The 18408-nt window shown below is 37.0% G+C and overlaps 1 protein-coding gene across 1 annotated transcript in view; it reads left to right on the forward strand.

Moving 5' to 3' along the window:
* DOCK11 (dedicator of cytokinesis 11) overlaps positions 1 to 18408 on the forward strand; it is a 149761-nt gene that overhangs the window by 46686 nt on the left and 84667 nt on the right. The window contains exons 18-29 of the mRNA XM_072431514.1: positions 19 to 84; positions 951 to 1043; positions 2670 to 2793; positions 3076 to 3197; positions 4552 to 4635; positions 7439 to 7528; positions 10230 to 10348; positions 10586 to 10655; positions 11026 to 11148; positions 17555 to 17626; positions 17704 to 17732; positions 17986 to 18085. Of these exons, the coding sequence (XP_072287615.1) occupies positions 19 to 84; positions 951 to 1043; positions 2670 to 2793; positions 3076 to 3197; positions 4552 to 4635; positions 7439 to 7528; positions 10230 to 10348; positions 10586 to 10655; positions 11026 to 11148; positions 17555 to 17626; positions 17704 to 17732; positions 17986 to 18085 (1092 nt within the window). The remainder of the gene's footprint in view (positions 1 to 18; positions 85 to 950; positions 1044 to 2669; positions 2794 to 3075; positions 3198 to 4551; positions 4636 to 7438; positions 7529 to 10229; positions 10349 to 10585; positions 10656 to 11025; positions 11149 to 17554; positions 17627 to 17703; positions 17733 to 17985; positions 18086 to 18408) is intronic.

Below are 18408 nucleotides of genomic sequence, written 5' to 3' on the forward strand. Positions count from 1 at the left end.
TATTTTGTTCCTTTTCAGGCTAGGAATATCGCAGTCATGATTGAATTTCGAGACTCAGATGAGCCTGATGCACAAGCACTGAAGGTGACTTTTATTAATTCTATAACAAAACTACACCTTTGGTATTTTATGGCATAGGTGCTCAGTCAGTGGTAGATTTACTTCTAATTTGACACTTTTATCTAAAAAATAAGGTATTGTTTGCAGAGATTTTTGACATTTAAGATGAAATGGCAATAGATGTATGCATGTGAAGAAACACCATTGTGCAGATGTGATTGTGCACAAACCCAGCCACCAATATGTTTTAAAGACTTAGAACAGTGTTGTCATCAAAACAGCTAAGCTTTTTATACAATGGTTCTTATCATGTCCTGGACTAGTTCAGAAATTGGCCACAGTAAAACTACAAGTGTGTAACACATGCCAGATATCTTAGGTTTCCTTTTTGCCAAGCTCCTGCCAAAAACGTATTGGCCATACTGGTAGTTAAATCACTATGCATTTGTTTTTGATTTTCCAAAACACATGTAAAGTGTAAATACCTACATACTCAAAAACATGAGTACCTACATAAGTAATCCATTCAGTTTGAATGGAATCATATTCCATGGAATGTATATATAGCTGTGTGTATGACGCTGTGGGCAGTGGGGCAATGTTTAAAGGATAAATGTAATGAATGTACTGTTATCATTTCATCTCTTGAGAAGAATATGATACAGCAAATGTTCAAAGCATATTCAAAGTACAGTGCCAAATACATCAAAGCAAGATGGCTTCTTTGGTATAAGTGTACCCGAAACATTATCGAAGAGAGCAAAGAACTGTATGTGCCTCCAAAAGTAATTTCTGTGGTTTTAGCATATTAAATATAAGACTTTGACTTCAGCAAAAAGTCTTTAGGAGTGTCCATTACAATATGTAACCTTGTCCTGTTCTGGCTGCAGTGCATTTATGGAAAACCCGGTGGGCCAGCATTCACATCAAGGGCATACGCAATTGTTCTTCATCACAATCAAAACCCAGAGTTCTATGATGAGGTGAGGAAACACTCTATTCTTTATTCAACTTGTTTGTGGGAGGGAAGACATGCTTGTAAGTGGCATGCAGAGTCTCAGTCTGCAGGTTGGGTTTAGATATAATGAAGGCTTGGGATGTAGACTTTTCTAAATAGTACCTTATAAGATTCTGTTCTCTTTTGCTAGAATAAACAGTGTTCATTATACAATTACATTTCTCAGTGTGGGTTGTTTAAAATGTTTTTAAAAAGTCTTGAAAACTTGGCATCGTTGCTTGTTCTTGATGTACATACAGTATAAATTGTATAAAATTTAAAGAATTGAATTGTACTTTTATCATAGGTATTTACTTAGCAGTATACACACCGACAAAGGCTAAGATTTAATTTTTTTTATATAAAGCATTAATAGGTTAAACAATAGGTCATATTATAAAAATAAAATAGGAACAATTACAAGGGTACATTACACAGAAGACACACAGTGTAGTTACTGACAAATCATATAGCGCCCTGTATAAAGATGAGCAGTATCACCCCAACAAAAGAGTTTACCCAAGCAGGGAAAATAAAGTCCTTGAAACTTATTGTTTCAGGAGCCAACCTCTTTTTAAAGGCATAGTGCAAAGCCCCCCTTTCCAACCACTCCTAAGTATATACCCATATTTTATCTTTGGGTGGTAAGCCGCATACACACCTGCATTTATTGTCATTGGAAAGATTCTTTTATGATCCTTTCCAACGACTAAGGACTGCACAATGGAAGGATGAGCGCTGTACATACACCTCCGTTCTGCTCTATGGAGAGGGGAGGGGGAGAACGACAGAGAGGCACCCCGCTGCGCTCTCCCCCTTCTTCACTCGCATCAGGATCATTCATTGTCCATCATCCGTGGATCCGTCAGGACGGTCGTTCGGAAGATGAACGACGAGTGCTGTACACACGCCAGATTCTCGTCGTCGGGCAAGTACTATTGGACGTGTGTCTGTAGCTTTAGCATGAGCCGTGTTGTCTCCAGCCCCTTTTAGCTGGGCACACCACCCGCCACTTTTCAGTAAACACCTGGCTGTTTTTGGGTGGTTACTGAAAAGTTGGGTCTCAATACAGATCCGCCACCAGCCTACAACTTCTTCCCACTCACCTAAAAATAAATTCTGGGGTGAATACTGCACCTCGTCTATTAATTTTATTTATTGACTTTTGTTTCAGATTTCAAATGAACAGTGTAGGAATTTTAAATGGTACATTTCAAACATTAACTACATTAACTGCATGTGAATTAATCACTCTAAGACTGTTGACGTAGCTTTCTTGTGTGTTTACCACTTATGCCAGGGACGTGCTTTCTCTCGGGAAATGCTACATGTAGCTTATCGCAGTGGCAGCTCCACAGAGAATGAATGGGGCAGCCTGCTTTAAATGTGCTGAAGCAGGTTCTTTAAGAACCAGCTCTACGGTGTGAGTGATTGCACGGAATCGATTGATCCCGAAGCAGATCTGAACCTGCACTAAAAGATATCACGTGCACCAGGACAATACACTTGTAGTAAATGTTTGTTGTATGTTACATTCGTTGTTCGTATAAATATGCTGCTGTATGTTTTAAAAATCATTTATGAATTTTTAACAATAAGTACTTTTTTTCAGGTAAAAATTGAGCTTCCTCTTCATATACACCAGAAGCACCACCTGTTGTTCACCTTTTACCATGTCAGCTGTGACATCAACTCAAAGGGAAGCAATAAGAAACATGACAGCGCTGAAACACCCGGTAAGCATTTCTTAAGATGGTCTGTTAAAACAACACAACTGGCATAAAAATGACACATAATGCTAACTACATCACAATACATAATATTATACCTACTACCTATACATTTGGTCAATCAAAAACAAATCAAAAGCTAATTTTACTAATTTTTACATATATTCCCATGTGAAAAGATGCAAGAATACAATACTGTTAAGATCAAACAGTACAATCTGACATATCCATAAAACATCTGTATTATTATCAGGTATTTTGTATTTCTATATCGTTTCTCATTTACAGTTGGGTATAGCTGGGTCCGCCTGCTGAAGGAGGGTAGAATTATCACAGCAGACCAGCAGCTACCAGTCGCTGCAAGTCTTCCCCCGGGATATCTCAATCAGACGGATCCAGACACAAAGAAGGTATATCCTTTACTAATCTTCTGCAGTTGGATAGTAGGAGAAGCCACACTAAAATCATGCCAGCCATCTTTAGATAATGTGCATGGCATTACCATACCTAAAGAAGCCTCTTTTGGTGTTACATATCTATCTGATCCAATAATACAACTATTGTTGAAATATTCTCAAGCTAAGGGTTATGAATTGTTTCCACTACTTTTTCAGTAACTTTGCAATATTTAGCAGGATCAAATGAAAATGATCCATTGATGAGAGTATTTCAATCATTTTGAAGCTGATCAATTCTGATATCTGGCTGTACTATCCCAAACTTACCTGGAAACTCCTCATAACTATACTATGGCACAGGGAACCACTTACAGTTCTTGCATAATGTATCCAAGTGTATTGTGGACTAAGTAAGAAGGTTTTCCTCTTTGCCCAGATATAGTTTATGGCACTGGAAAAGTCCTTGAATCCATTCTGGAGTTTCCCCAACAACCATGCTCTTTCTCTTTGCTCATATATTAACACTCTCTACATACCCCTGAGGAAGCCAGTTGGCAAACGCGTCGAGATAAAAGACATTATACACGTACCCCTCTACGAACAGGGATTTCTTTGTATAGAAAGTGGTCCTACGTCCCACATTCTGTATATGAGTGACCAATCAATGTTTGTATATCACTTTGTAATTCATCACAATTGCATGCATATTTGGACATTTCATACACATTAAATTTCTAGGGAAAACCCAGTCTTTCATCTTCCTTCCTTTATTTACTACTCAATTCTGATATGATCACTTTTGTATACGTCTTCCCCATATTTTTTCATATGAAAGTGTTTGCATGTGCATTGTTGTATCAGAAAAACACCAATACGGTGATTGGATGAAGCAGTCGATTGCATAAAAATGATTTGTATATGGTCAGAATTATTTAAGACATTTTAGTGTGCCACATGGAATTTTTAAAGAGGAAATAAAACTGAATGTTGAAGTAAATTTGTTTACAGATAAAAGAGCAAATATTTCAAGTGGTTATTCAAAGAACCTCTGTGAGCCTAGCTGAAGGTAGATTCATTTTGTTACTCTGGGTTTACATTATTAACTAAGCTTGTCAGATGTATTTACCTACCCAAAGGTGATCTCATTGCACAATGGAAAGTCAGTTAAGGCCAGACCTTGGTATCAAAGTGAAATTAGTTTCATATTTCCACACTGAGAAAGTTTTCTTTTTTTTGGACCATGAATAATGACAGATATTTTGTTATCTTAGGTAGTATCTCTACTATTAAACATTTATAAAAGTTGAAAATGTAACTTTGGGTAACAAATTGTGTCCTTTCCCTTTCTTCCCTTGCTTCATTACAGAGTAGTAGTGATATCAAGTGGGTGGATGGAGCCAAACCACTCTTTAAAATCAGAAGCCATTTGGAGTCCACAGTCTATACCCAGGTAAGTGTACTAGCTTTATAAATGTATGCCTGAGAAAAGAATGTTTCCCAATATGATATGATCTCTGATTACACATTTCATGTAAAGTATTGTATGCCATAGAAAGAAAAGGGAAGACTAAATACAAGTAGTCCCTGAGTTAAGGACATCCGTCCGACATACAGACAACTTTTAGATACGTACTGGGCTTCCCTGCTCGATATTGTGCAGGACAGAGGCTTGAAGGGGATCGGTTTGCATGACTTGCAGAAGAAATCTTTTGCTAAACACAGCTGAGGTTGTGGGTGATCTTAAGAGCTGATCTGTAACATCTTTTAACTCTTTAACCCCCTGAGCGGTAAAATAGGAGGCGGAAGAGGTCACAGCTCAAGGATGGTATCTGATGGGCAGGGCACTGGAGGATGCCGATGGGACCAGGTAAGTCTTTATTTTTTGTTTTTAGCTACTCGAGTGTGGCTCGGGGTAAAAAAAACATGCTGAAAGCAGTAACCCCACTCGGGGTAGCTAAAAACAAAAAATACTTACCTGGTCCCATCGGCATTCTCCAGTGTCCTGCCCATCAGATGCCATCCTCGAGCTGTGACCTCTTCCGCCTCCGATTTTCCCCCAGCAAGTGCACCGACGTGCACTCCCGGTGACGTTGGTGCATGCGAGGGAGCGCTGACGGAAATTAAAATAACTGTATCGAATCCAATACAAAGTAATCATTATATATATATATATTTATTGTATATGCTACTGTACAACTATATTACAGGTTTCAATATTTTTATGCAACATTGTTTTAACAGATTTTTGTTTTTTTTTAAAGTTTATTATTAAATTTAATAAATATTGGACATATTTCGGTGAGTTTGGCATAAGAATTATAAGCCTAGAATGGAAAAAAAAATTTCCATGCAAAACAATGTACCGCTTTTGGCATAAAATTACGGACAGAATTTACCGCCAGGGAGGTTAATGACCAAGACAAACTCTGCAGTTACTTCTTTTTGCATATCAAAGCACAGCTTGCTCCAAAAGTTATTGAATGTCTAGGCTCCATAAAGATTTTTTGTTTTTTTTGCTTTGTTTGTGATTAACTCACAGTGAGGATTTTATACAGTAACTGACACCATGCTGCCTAATAATATGTTGAGACAAACATCTGTCCTAATTGTATTTATTAAAATAATGTGCCGTTTTCAACTTGCATACAAATTCAATTTAAGAACATCTGGTATGTAACCCGGGGACTACCTGTGGTCTTAATTTGGAAGACTTCTACATGTCTGAACCCTTCCCATATTATTAGGGGATATGGAAACAAAATTTACCTATAGCCCTGAAACAGAAACTTATTTTCCAATATTGTGATCAGAATAAATGTGCTGTACAAAAAGAGCCATCAAAAAGTTCCTTCGTAACATGTGTCAAGTTCCATATCATCCTTCCGTGAGCCATGGAAGATTTTTTATATATATAATTAGGCTGTTGACTTCTCTAGCTCCTGTCTTCTATTCTGTCCCAATGGACAGTGACTACACCTCAGCTAGCAATATTAGATTTCTTAGTGATCAGGAAAAAAAAACGGGTGAAAAGAGTATAAGTCAAAGAACGTCAATGGCTCCATTCCCTGCTATTCACCAGGGATTGAAGGTGTCCCCACTGATAAGGTTTACAAATAATATTTGCAAGTGCCTGCCCTCGAGCAGCAGCAATCACAAGGAAACACTAACTTTCTTTAAACCTGAATTCTAGGCAAATTCACAATTTTTATCATTTTTATCTTGTTAGTCTTAACTGAAGTTCTGCTTTAAAGTAGTATTACACCATCTTTTTTTGTACTATTCATACCTGCAATGCAAATTGCACATTACAGGACTTATTTAAAAAAAATTTCGCCCATCAATTCGTCTGTATTTTTTTGCACAGCCTTTCAAATCCCAACATTTTGCTTGCTTCAATGCATATTAAAATGAAGATTCATTCTGCCCCCTAGTGGCTTTCAAAAGATCACAGAAATCACAATAGTAAATGCAGCACCTTCAAGCAAATATACTGCCAAATGTAGGTCATATCGACAAGGGAATCATTTATAAATATACCCATAAAATTTTGTAACCAAACACATGCAAAAACACTTTATAACTGACTTTGGTTTAAGTCGGCACACCTTTCCAGAACTGGTCAGGAAGCATAAACTTTGCAAAGAATGGAAGGGTCACATGAATGCTTACCTTGAAACCACATGTATTGTTATGCTGTTCCAAAATAAGGATGTGCTAATACAGTAAATACTGATCTCTCTGCCCACAGCAAGGGTGGCTAAGGCAGGACTCCAAGGAATGCTGCAACATAGCCAGATTAAAAGCAAAAAATAAGAGAAATAAAATAAAAGAGTATTGCAAAAAAATTGAGGGGCTGTTAACATGATATCAGACCATGTTGAAGCATATTGCCTCCTAGATTGTAAGCTTTTTGGGGCAGGGTCCTATCCTCCTGTGTCACTGTCTGTATTCATCTGTCATTTGCATCCCCTAATGTACAGTACTGCGTAATATATTGGCGTTATATAAATCCTGTTTAATATTATTAATCATAATTTTGCTATATATTATCATTTACACATTTAATATTTGCTTTATTAAATACAGTAATTACATACACTGCAAACTGATACATTGCTAAAAAGAAGTGTTTTGTCTAAATTAAAAACAGTGAGACTGATGTACAAAAATCTGCAGCAATTGTTAGCTATAATACCAAGTTAGCATCTCAGTATGTTTATCCATATTCAACCAGATACTTTATCTAATTGTAGGATTTACATCTATACAAGTTCTTCGAGTGCTGCCAGAAGATTCTGCCTGGTTCAAAGGAAGCTCCGGGTGACCTTGTAAAGCATTTAAAGGTATTGTACATGTTAATGGTTCACTAATACACTAAGAACTATAAATATAGTATACCAATTGTTTTCCATAGTTTCCTGTAAGCCATATTGTATACAATTGCAGCTATCACTGAATATAATGATTTGGCTAAGTCTCCTGCCAGACACTAATATCTCCTCCAGACATTATCAATAAATGCTTCCATGCTACTATTACTGTAGGCAATTTCAAGGGTTGAACCAGCAGTCTGCAAAAGATCTTTCCATTGTCAATAAAAGAATCTGGAAGATACATAAACAACATTGAAACATTGACATTTGATATTTTTAAGTGCAATTTTGTTATCAAAAATTGATCAGATTAAATGATTGATATATTGCTTCTGTATTTCCAATATTACAGAGTGCAGTTAATTACACATGATTCTGATGATAAGAATATTCCTACTATTAATGATAGGTAGTTTGGGAAGGTTCTAAAGATGAGAACCTCAGAGAAATTCAACAAGAACAATTCAACAAGACTAGTAGAACTTTGCTTGCCACAGTAGAAAGTCACAGCAGTAGACTATGCGTTTCAGGGGTTCATCAGTTCCTCTTCATCAGGGATCACTGTTGCTGTAGCCAGGCTCCTATTCTTGGCTGCCTTCTTAATGTGATAAGATAAGGATGAGGTTCAGTTCAAGAGGAATTGTCTAAAACTATGATCTGGCAAGATGCACAGCACTCACAATCCCAAATGATGACATATTTGGTCAATATATGGGTGGTTTTATTTGAAGAACTCTTAGTCTTTGGGAGCATGGGTGGGTTACTAGTGTACCCCAGTACTTATACCCCTGTAGGTGATATGGTTTCCTCTATTTAATCCACAATAGGCTCCCCAAACAAACAGTACACGAACACGCACTCTTGCCTTTGCAGCGCTAGGTCCCAGGTTCAAATCTTGACCAGGACACTATGTGCATGTAGTTTGCAGGTTCTCCCCGTGTTGGTGTAGGTTTCATCTGGGTACTCTGGTTTCCTCCCACATCCCAAAAACATGCAGTTAGGCTAATTGGCTTCCCCCAAAATTCACCTTAGACTGTACTGTTGACATATGACTATGGTAGGGACATAAGAATGTGAGCCCTTTTGGGAGACAGCTAGTGACATGACTATGGACTTTGTATTCCGCTACGTAATACGTTGGCGCTTTATAAATACTAGTTAATATCAATAATAAAATAATATTGTTGCGGCAAGTTGGTTTTTGCAAAGGACAAGAACTTCTTTCCTACTTATGTCCCCCAAAAAGGTGAGTGGGGAGGAGATAGGTAATGATGTAACTACAAGTCTTTTATTTCAATACATTTTTATTCAGAAAAAGAGGAAAATTTGAATTTTACTCACAACAATTAAACAATTAATTACAATCAAACAATAAAGGGTACAAACACAAAGTATACAAACTTGAAAAATATAACAAGTATACAGAAATCGGCTTTTGTTATAACATCACGTGAGCACAGATTAAAAGGATAAATCAGTCTCTGTAGTAGTACTTGACCTTTTTGACATTTAAATATTTCTGCAAATCGGGGAAAGAACATCACGGGGAGTAGGATTGGGGGGGGGGGGTAAGGAGGAGGTGTCCACATCAGGACAGAGGTTCACATGAAGAACAGTGGGCAAAAATTGGATCCCAGGTAAGCCCAAAAGTGTGTGGGGTATCTTTGACTATACATGTGAGTTGATAATTTACCATTATGCAGTTTAGTTTAATCAATAAAGGAGCCATCAGTATTGAATATTTCCATGCTCTAGCCAAGGTAGTTTGGGCCGCCAAAAACATATAATAGCAATTTTTTCATATATTTGGGTAATGGCATCTCAATTTTACTCAAAAGGGCACACTCCAAACTAAGGGGAAGAGAAGTGTAGAGAGGAGATAAAACACCTTTGTCCAGAGATGTTGTGCCACCGGGCAGGACCACCAGATGTGCTTTATTTTAATAGATGTCATCTATTTCTCAACAGCCCCTAAAACAAAGGGAAGAAAAACCAGGGAAACACTTGGCTATTTTGGTAGGGACAAGATACCAGCGGAACATAAACTTGTAGTTCATCTAAATCAGATTTGCATTGAGGGAAACCTTGAAAATATTGTGAGCAGTCTCGGTTCACTCCTCTAAATCCCAGGATTTGTCCAAGTCCCTTTCCCAGGCTATCATATAGGAAGTCGATAGCATTGAATAGAGGATCGAGATCTGGCCCGTAGAGTCAGCTAAAGATTTTTCTTCAAGACTGCCATTTTACTAGCCATATCCCTTTATACCCCCAAGACTATACTCTGTATTTTTACAGCTTCCACAAACCTACTATTCTGGCTTTCGCTGTGTATAAATCTAAGCTCCCAGTGTAAACCTTATACCTGTGATTCTTGTTACTAGCTCCAAAGCTGAATCTAGTAGGCAAAAATCATAGAAGTGCTATTTTCCCATCAGCCAAAAATGTGTAGTATATCACAAAACCAGTGTTCTCCCCAGACCCTTTTACCTGGGCGCACCACCCGGCATTTTTTAGTAACCACTCGACTGTTTTTGAATGGTTAAGAGTTGGGTCACAATACAGGGGATGACACCCACCTATAGTTTCTTCCCACCCAGCTCTGGGTTGAGCACTGACAATATATCCTTAGACCTATGAAGTCTCTGAACATATCGATTCTTTTTTTACACAGTGTCTACATGCCATGGAAGTCCACATGATGGTCCAGTTCCTGCCTGTTATACTTATGGAGCTCTTTCAAGTTTTGACAACACTTTCCCATGAAGATGAGGTTGCCTTAAATTGTACTCTGTAAGTCCTTTAATATAACTATAATCTATAGATTTCTTCTATTAGTACCTCATTGAGCCATTATGCTACCTCTGAAAATATTATATGGTGGACTCATTGTAGAGCAGGCTCCTAGGAAGTGTAATCACAAAAAATAATTGAATAAAGGCAACTTACTACCATACCTACTACATATACACATGCAAAATATATAAATAGCATAGGCAATTTTAATTCATATATTTTATTTTGTACCAGGGTTCTTCTCCATATTGTGTCAAAATGCCATGAAGAAGGTTTGGATCACTACCTCCGGTCTTTTATAAAGGTAAAACAATTACATAGGTCCATTATTTTTAGGTTTGCATTACACAAATGTAAAAGTCTATTTTGAAAAATTATCAGAGAGGATGTTGCCCCCTAAAATACCAATAACATGAGGCTCGGTTTACTGTGTGTTTGTCTGTTGGGGGCCTTCCGGAAAGATGCTGTTTGGGTTGCTTCTTATGATATTTTGATAAATTAAGGTTTTCATTAAGTAAATAAACACAATAACATTTCCCCAACTGAACAATTTCTGTTTGTAAAGGAGAAAATCTTCATAAGATAAATTAATAAACGGAGTTAACATTCCCCAGTCATCTAGATTGTGCATTGAACTTATAATGTTTTATACATTGTTGCATTTGATTTTGCAGTACGTCTTTAGGACCGGCAAGGCAAGTTCTCAGAGTAAAGCACTGCATGAAATTCTGGCTACGACAATGATCACGGTGCTGAAACAGTCTGCAGATTTTCTGGCTATCAATAAGTTGTTAAAGGTATGAAGATATAATCCCATGGGGACATTTTGGATATAAAGGACCTAAACATTACAAAAAGGCATGTGAAGCCACAGTGCTCTGAAAAGGCATCTCTATAAAGCATTGTATCTAACTTGGATCCACATAGGAACCCAAACTACTACTAATGACTATCAGTGCATTGGGAGCAGGCATACTTTGCATGCTAGGCTTGCTCAATGCAGGTAAAGTCCCCCCAGCTTTTGTCTGCACCAAGATTATCGGAAATTAGCAGCCACCTAAATCAAAGCCTATTTCCATCCATGATCTTTATTAGTTCTCCACCCATCCCTTCTTTTATTACTATAGGCATATGCCTTGCTTACTAATTATTTAAGGATCAGCGGTTGCCAACCTTTCAGACCTCACAGACCACTAAATTCATCATTTTAAATCCCGCAGATCATTAATATGAATTTTTTATTAAAAAAAGATAAATACATTTGTAAAATAATGATCTTCCTAATGGTGCCTGACAAGGTCTGTGCAGTCTCTGATTCATTGATCAGCTCACTCTTAAGTGAAGTATTACTATTGTTACTATTATCATTAGTTGTATTATCTTTGGTATTACTAAAGAAATGCAAAATATTAGTTTGCTTTTTCTCTCTCATTATGGGTTTTTTTCATTCTAATCTAAGACCAAACAAGAAATGATAGTTATCAAACTATTTGATGCCAATAAATATAACAGTTTGAGAAAATACACAGTTAAGGTCATACTTACCTAAAAGATCATCTGAGAAATAAAATAAAACAATCGGATGAGAATCGGTATTGGCGGAGCGGGGTGACTGTTGTAATGGTGGAAACAATACTGAAGCGTACGGCTCGGCAACGGTTGCCTCATACAACTTAACACTACACTGACGTCACGCTTCTCCTCCTCTCTTTTTGAATTTAGTGCTTTATAAAGGCCAAAATTGTCATTCAGAATATAAGAATTTATTAGAATATTATTTTTGTCTTATCAATAATAAAACATAAAAATTGCAAATAATGTTCAAATTTTTCGGCGGACCAGCAATTGGCGACCGCAGATTTATATGGCCAGTGATGTCATCAGTCACTGCTTGTGGTTCAAGTGGCTGATGTAGGTAGGGAATCCTCATGTACGTAGTGCACCTTCAGGAACAAAAATTCCCATGAGCCCTCATCCGAGACTTTAAGTCTGTAAGTCTCTGGTTTTTAAACATTGTGATCCCCAGACAGACCCCCAAATCTATTTACTTTCTGTATGTGCCAATGCTTGCTCTTCTTTTCAGCTTTCAGTGTCCTTGTCTAATTATTTACAGTTATTAAGAGTTATTCTGAGCCAAAGCAGATGCAGATGCAAGAGGGATAAGTGGAGTCCGACAGGCATAGTCAATGCTAAGTTAAATATTTACAACTAGTAATTCAAACAGGGTTCAGGATTACATCGGTGCTAGCAAAAAATAGGCTTGCTAGAGGATTAACTTTATTACCATCAAATTAAATTAAGTTAACACAAATATTTTAAAAAATCCCTCAAGATTTGATACTAATCATAAGCTGTTTTCAGCATTTCGTTTTAAATATTAGTTCTTTTTTTATGCATTTTAAATTATAAGTAACAAAATTGGTCATCAGCTCTAATATGGTTACCTGAAATGGGGAGTATGCAGTTTGACAATGAATTCACTAAAAACAGGTTTCCCATTCTTTTCTACATCCCAGAAGTCCAAATGTGCAAAAATAAGACAAAAACCCTCAGCATGTTTTCACAAAATTTGAGTGCAATCTATACTGAATGAATATTTTTATAAAAATCTAATATTTTAGAAGCAATATATTTCATCTATTTTAAAACCTTGCAAACTTTTTAAATTAACCGAAAACAAATGTACTTTTCTTCTTTGTGTGAACCATTAAATCATTCCTTCTCCACCTTTTAATATGGGGAAATCCTTCAAATACCTTTTAAATCTTAAGGAAACCCCTTTCTATAATTTCCATATTCACAGCTTACAGTCCATTAGTGTGGTGGTCAGAATGCCTCTTACATTGCTGACCATTGGAAAAAATGTCACCCCTTACAGATAGCCAAAAGGATAATTGGTGTCACTTAAACCTGACCTTAGACATTAAAATTAGACCTGAGAAGAACATATTGCTCAAGGAATGTTAGCAACCTCTGGAGGAACCCTAGGGCTCCACAGAACCATGGTTGAGAAACATTAAAATGTCTTGTAGGTGGATGTTTACTTGGAGAATGTAGTACTAATAAATGACCACTAGATGGAATCACTGTGACAGGCAAAGATTTACCGAAACATTATATCTAAAACGGCATTATTATTATTATTGTTATTATTATTCAGGATTTTTTTACCGCCAACATATTACACAGCGCTGTACATTAAATAGGGGTTGCAAATGACAGACAAATACAGGCAGTGACACAGAAGGAGAGGACCCTGCCTCCAAGAGCTTACAATCTAGTAGATCTACTTAGAACAAAGGATTTAAAACTTTATTTCTTAGGGAAATGCTTTTATTCTAACTCACATTAGACAGCCTATGCAAACATTTCAATGATAAGTTTTCCGCATGTTTAAAACATCCAAATGCTGTCATTCTGCATTAGCAGATATATTCTTAATATCACATCAAATAATAGTAAGCTTTCCAGCAAGTCTATAGCCGTATACCTGTTTGTATTGTATTCATTGTTTATTCTGGAAAGATAAAGTTAGATTATTGTGAAGATAATAATTAAAAGCTGAAAAGGGTAATTCCAGTCTGCACCACCACACAGACTGATAGACTGATGTAAAGTATATACATCTCTACATACGCGTTGATCGTGTAATCAGATTTTTGAAGAAGGTATCTATGTAGGATACTTGGATCGGTAGTGTTTAAGCAAGGTTACCAGTAATATAAAGTCTACTTATCCCCTCCTGCATGTAGCATCAGCAAGGATCCTGAACATATTTGTCATGGGCTGCATACACACATCAGATAATCATCACCCGAGATGAACAGTTGTGCTTGTCTCAGGTGAAAATCTGACATGTGTACAGCAGTTGTTCATCACTTTGTCACAGCAGATTAATAAAAGACCAATCAGGAACAAATACTACACATGTCTATGGAGGCGAGCACAGCCAGGTGCTCATTCATCCTAACCCCTCAGCTCTCCTTGGAACACAATGGGCACTGTGTGTACAACATTTGTTCATTCATCTGTCACTGGAAATGAACATGAAAAATAATTCCCAGCAACAGAAAACCTACGTGTGTACTTAGCCTTAGTGTAAATTGGATGTATGTCTATGGTATTAAGGATGTCGGCATATTAATTGTTGACGCATACTCTTTTATTAAATAAATAGTGTTCATGTTGTAGGTATATACCTGTGATGGATTTCTTAAAAGTCATTTGCTGTTTGTTAGTGAATATTTTCAATCCTGGACCAGATTCATTCCAGCTCAAGTGATGAAAGTGTATCCTCTCCAGCCATGGAGAGCTTTATTAAATCAAGCCTATTGAAAATGACCATGTGCCAACCCTTAAGTACCCTTAAGTTTTTAAATAAAATACAGAGATAGTACAAAAAACAAATGTACTTATTGATAAGCTCTTACATATATAGGTAGGATCAAAGAGTTAGATATATACAAAGTTCACTTGCCATGCTCATTCCATAATGGTATGTGTCTCATATAATGGCAAATAAAGGAAAAAACAGTTCATATAATATATTAAAGATTGTCTAGGTTACAGACTTTTTGCCTTTCGGCTTCCTCAGTGCAGATAGAGACAAGTGACCAATTATATATACAATGATTGGCATGGTTTTGGGTTGAGAGGCAATTATAGAGTATCATAGACATTCCTAGAATCTTTGGATCTGAGTAGGTTGGTGGCAAGAGAGTGTTAAGTAGAATCTGCCCTGTTTGGCAGGGGAGACTGTTCTGGTTTGGCTCGGGCAGGTAATGGATTAGCTATATCTGCACTGTATAGCAGTGAAGTATATAGACTTTGTATAATGTTCTCCCCAGCCCCTTTTAGCTGGGCTCACCACCCGGCTGTTTTTGGATGGTTACTGAAGAGTTGGGTCACAATACAGGGGCTGCTACCTGCCTACAATTTCTTCCCACCTGGCTTAAAAAAAAATTTAGGGTTAAACACTGGTATAGATCTGGCTCCTACCAATATATGTAAGAGCTTATTAACAAGTAAACTTGTTTCCTATGCTTTCTATTGCAAAGCTTTTTGTTACTGTCTATACTGTTACATATGCTACTCTTCTGTTAATTCATTAAAACATCACTGTACTCTCAGAGATTCAAAAAGAATCTAGTTCACAGTAACAGGGGCATTTTATTATCCAAGCTTGGAAAAGGCCATTCCACCCATTAAAGAGGAACCTTTATTAATATCTTAAATGATTCAAGGACTCTGTAGGCTTCCATTCTGGGTCACACTTACCATATCTATTATAAAAGGATTTCCTCTCATGTTGTTGAGGCAGAAACTTGAATTGCAGATCTTACTGCTGAAGTCTGCTAGAGACAGCAGATGACTCCGACCAGAACGCAAATATAAGTGAAGTATTACATTCGGATTCGGAACTAAACTTTCAAAATCATTTCCCAAAACGAGTCTATTTAAAGTCATGGACCAACAAAAACTGTTGCTTAACCTTTTGATAGACAGTGAGGATTAAAATGCTTTCAACTTCAAACATACAGATACCGGAATGCCAACCATTTGTCCATTGTGAAAATTTGTACATAATGAAGAAAAGCTAAAAACACTGGGGAGCGCATTTTTTGTTGAGTTAGATTTTACACTTGTTTTTTACTAATTTTTGGGTAGTGAATCCAGAAATGACCCCCAGTTTTTTTACTGTCACATCCAGTTTTTACATACAATGAAAAAATAATGAAATATTAATGTGAATGTACTGTTTATTTAAATTTCTTTTGTTCATACAAAGGTTTTTTTGTTACTTCATGACATTTTTTTACAGTAAAACATTTGAAAATTAATCGGGTAAGCGGTTAAGGTAAAAATTTACGCTTATAGCTTTTCCTGGCGTGTTCAGTGTTAGGACAATCCCGCCAGATGCTCCAACAATAGTCAGCCATCATATGTACATACCATCTACCCTGATACCGTCCTTCCATGACCTTCAGATCTTGGTGGAATTGTTCACCTTGCTTGTCACTGACTGCACCAAGGTTTTCCGGGAAGTTAGTGAGATGGCAATGCAGAAAATGCACCTTGATGCTCATATTGCAACCAAGCATTTTGTAGCTCCCCAAGAGATTCTGGAAAATTTCTGTGTAATTATTTGCTCGTGTGTTTCCAAGAAAGTCTTTGACAATGGCTTTAAATGATAACCAAGCATGCTTATCTACTTCTGACATTGTCCTTATGAAATGTTCATCTTTGATAAGCTGCCGAATCTGTGGACCATCAAACACACCGGCCTTATTTTCAAATGACAGGCTAGGAAATGCCAAAATGAGGTACGTGAAACAGTCTCCTGTAACAAACTGCTTCATCAGACCCAGTTTCAAGTGCAGAGGCAGGAATATAATATTCTTTTTTTCAACAAGTGGCTCATGTAGAATGTTTGGATCTCCTGGTTTTAGAGCAGATCTTGAAGGCCAATTCCTTTCTTGGACTAGGATACTCCATGTTACATTTATTTTTCTTGTTATATGCTGAAGTTTTCACTATACAAAAGTAACAGTCACTGAAATGATCTCCTGGCTCTCGCCAAACCATAGGTATACCAAACTGCATCTTATCACATGTTCCTTTTGTCCACTTCCGTAAACCCTTGACACACTGCACACCTTATGAGGGGCCCAAGACTTATCTTGATCACCAAGTTTAACTTTGAAATATGCCAAATCGGCTTGCTCTACAAATGTGCTGATGTTCTCCCTTTGACTGGGAATGGTGAAACTGCTACAGATATAACAAAATGAATCAGGGATGTTTAGGCACTTACAACGAAAAACAGCAGAGCTGGACATGATCTGAAAGAAAGGAAATATGTGTGTAAGTAGAAAAATACATTTGGCTTATTCACTACGTAGAGCAGCGCACAACCTCTGACCACACTGTCTTGCGTTTAAATGAATAGCCTATACAAATCTGCGCTACAGTAATCGCATTAGGATAAGCGGTAGAGAAAAAAACTGACGTGATAGAAGAAAACTAACTGCACTTTCAGAATCAGCATACCTATTTTAGTGTAAAAAGGCTTAAAAATTGAAGTCAACAAAAATGTGTTCAAAATTGTTCCCCAGTGTAATAAATTATAAAAGAGCAATCCTAATAAAAGTAATAAATATTGTATTGTCAATGTATGCCTAAAATATTCCTTTCTCATTGCAGTACTCATGGTTTTTCTTTGAAGCACTGGCAAAAGCCATGGCATTATACCTGATAGAGGAGAACAAGATCAAGGTAACCTACTGCTGGTCATTTGTTGTATAATGCTGCAATATATAAGTTGAACTCACAACTTTTGATTTTGAATACAGAGGGGTTGGGATGAGAATCTTTTACTAAGGTACCTGAAAAAAAATCTAATCAAGACTGATGACCTCCACCATATAAAGTTAGATTGATGTCAGTATTTAACTTAAGAGGTTTCATGTTGTTTAGGTGTCTCCCTAAGACTGCTGTTAGTAATAACACATGCTTGGCAATCCTGCTATGGCTCCCGCAGATTTTCCTTTGCGCTGACAACGCTGACACTGCTATACTGGAATGCTAATCTGCTTTGTCAGCTCTGTCTGAGATACCCATGGCTTGACTACAAGTCTTTTTTTTTTTAAGAGATGTCTCACATTGATGGACAGAGGGTTTGTCTTCAAAATCATCAATGACTACATGTCCGGCTTCAGTCTTAAGGACCCTAAGGTAAGTTTGAGAGTGCAACAAACATAGGACATCTGTAAGTTTCTGACAAGGTTATCAGTTATTTTTGCATTTTTCATACATATCAAACAAAACAAATAATTCTAAATGTATAAATACCAGACTAAAAAGTCATAAGACAGGTTTATTGTTAGGGTTTTTTATACACTTTAGATATTTTTTAGACAGTTACTGCTTCCTCATGCCAGTGAAACACTGCTACCCGTAGGCTCTCCCAGTGGCAGAGAATGAATGAGGGTGGTGAGTAGTACCAGTACCAGCTGTCAAATGTGGAAATGCTGGTTCTTTATTAACTAGCGCTACAG

Source organism: Pyxicephalus adspersus, chromosome Z (assembly GCF_032062135.1).
Source record: "Pyxicephalus adspersus chromosome Z, UCB_Pads_2.0, whole genome shotgun sequence".
In the NCBI taxonomy this organism is placed as follows: Eukaryota; Metazoa; Chordata; class Amphibia; order Anura; family Pyxicephalidae; genus Pyxicephalus; species Pyxicephalus adspersus.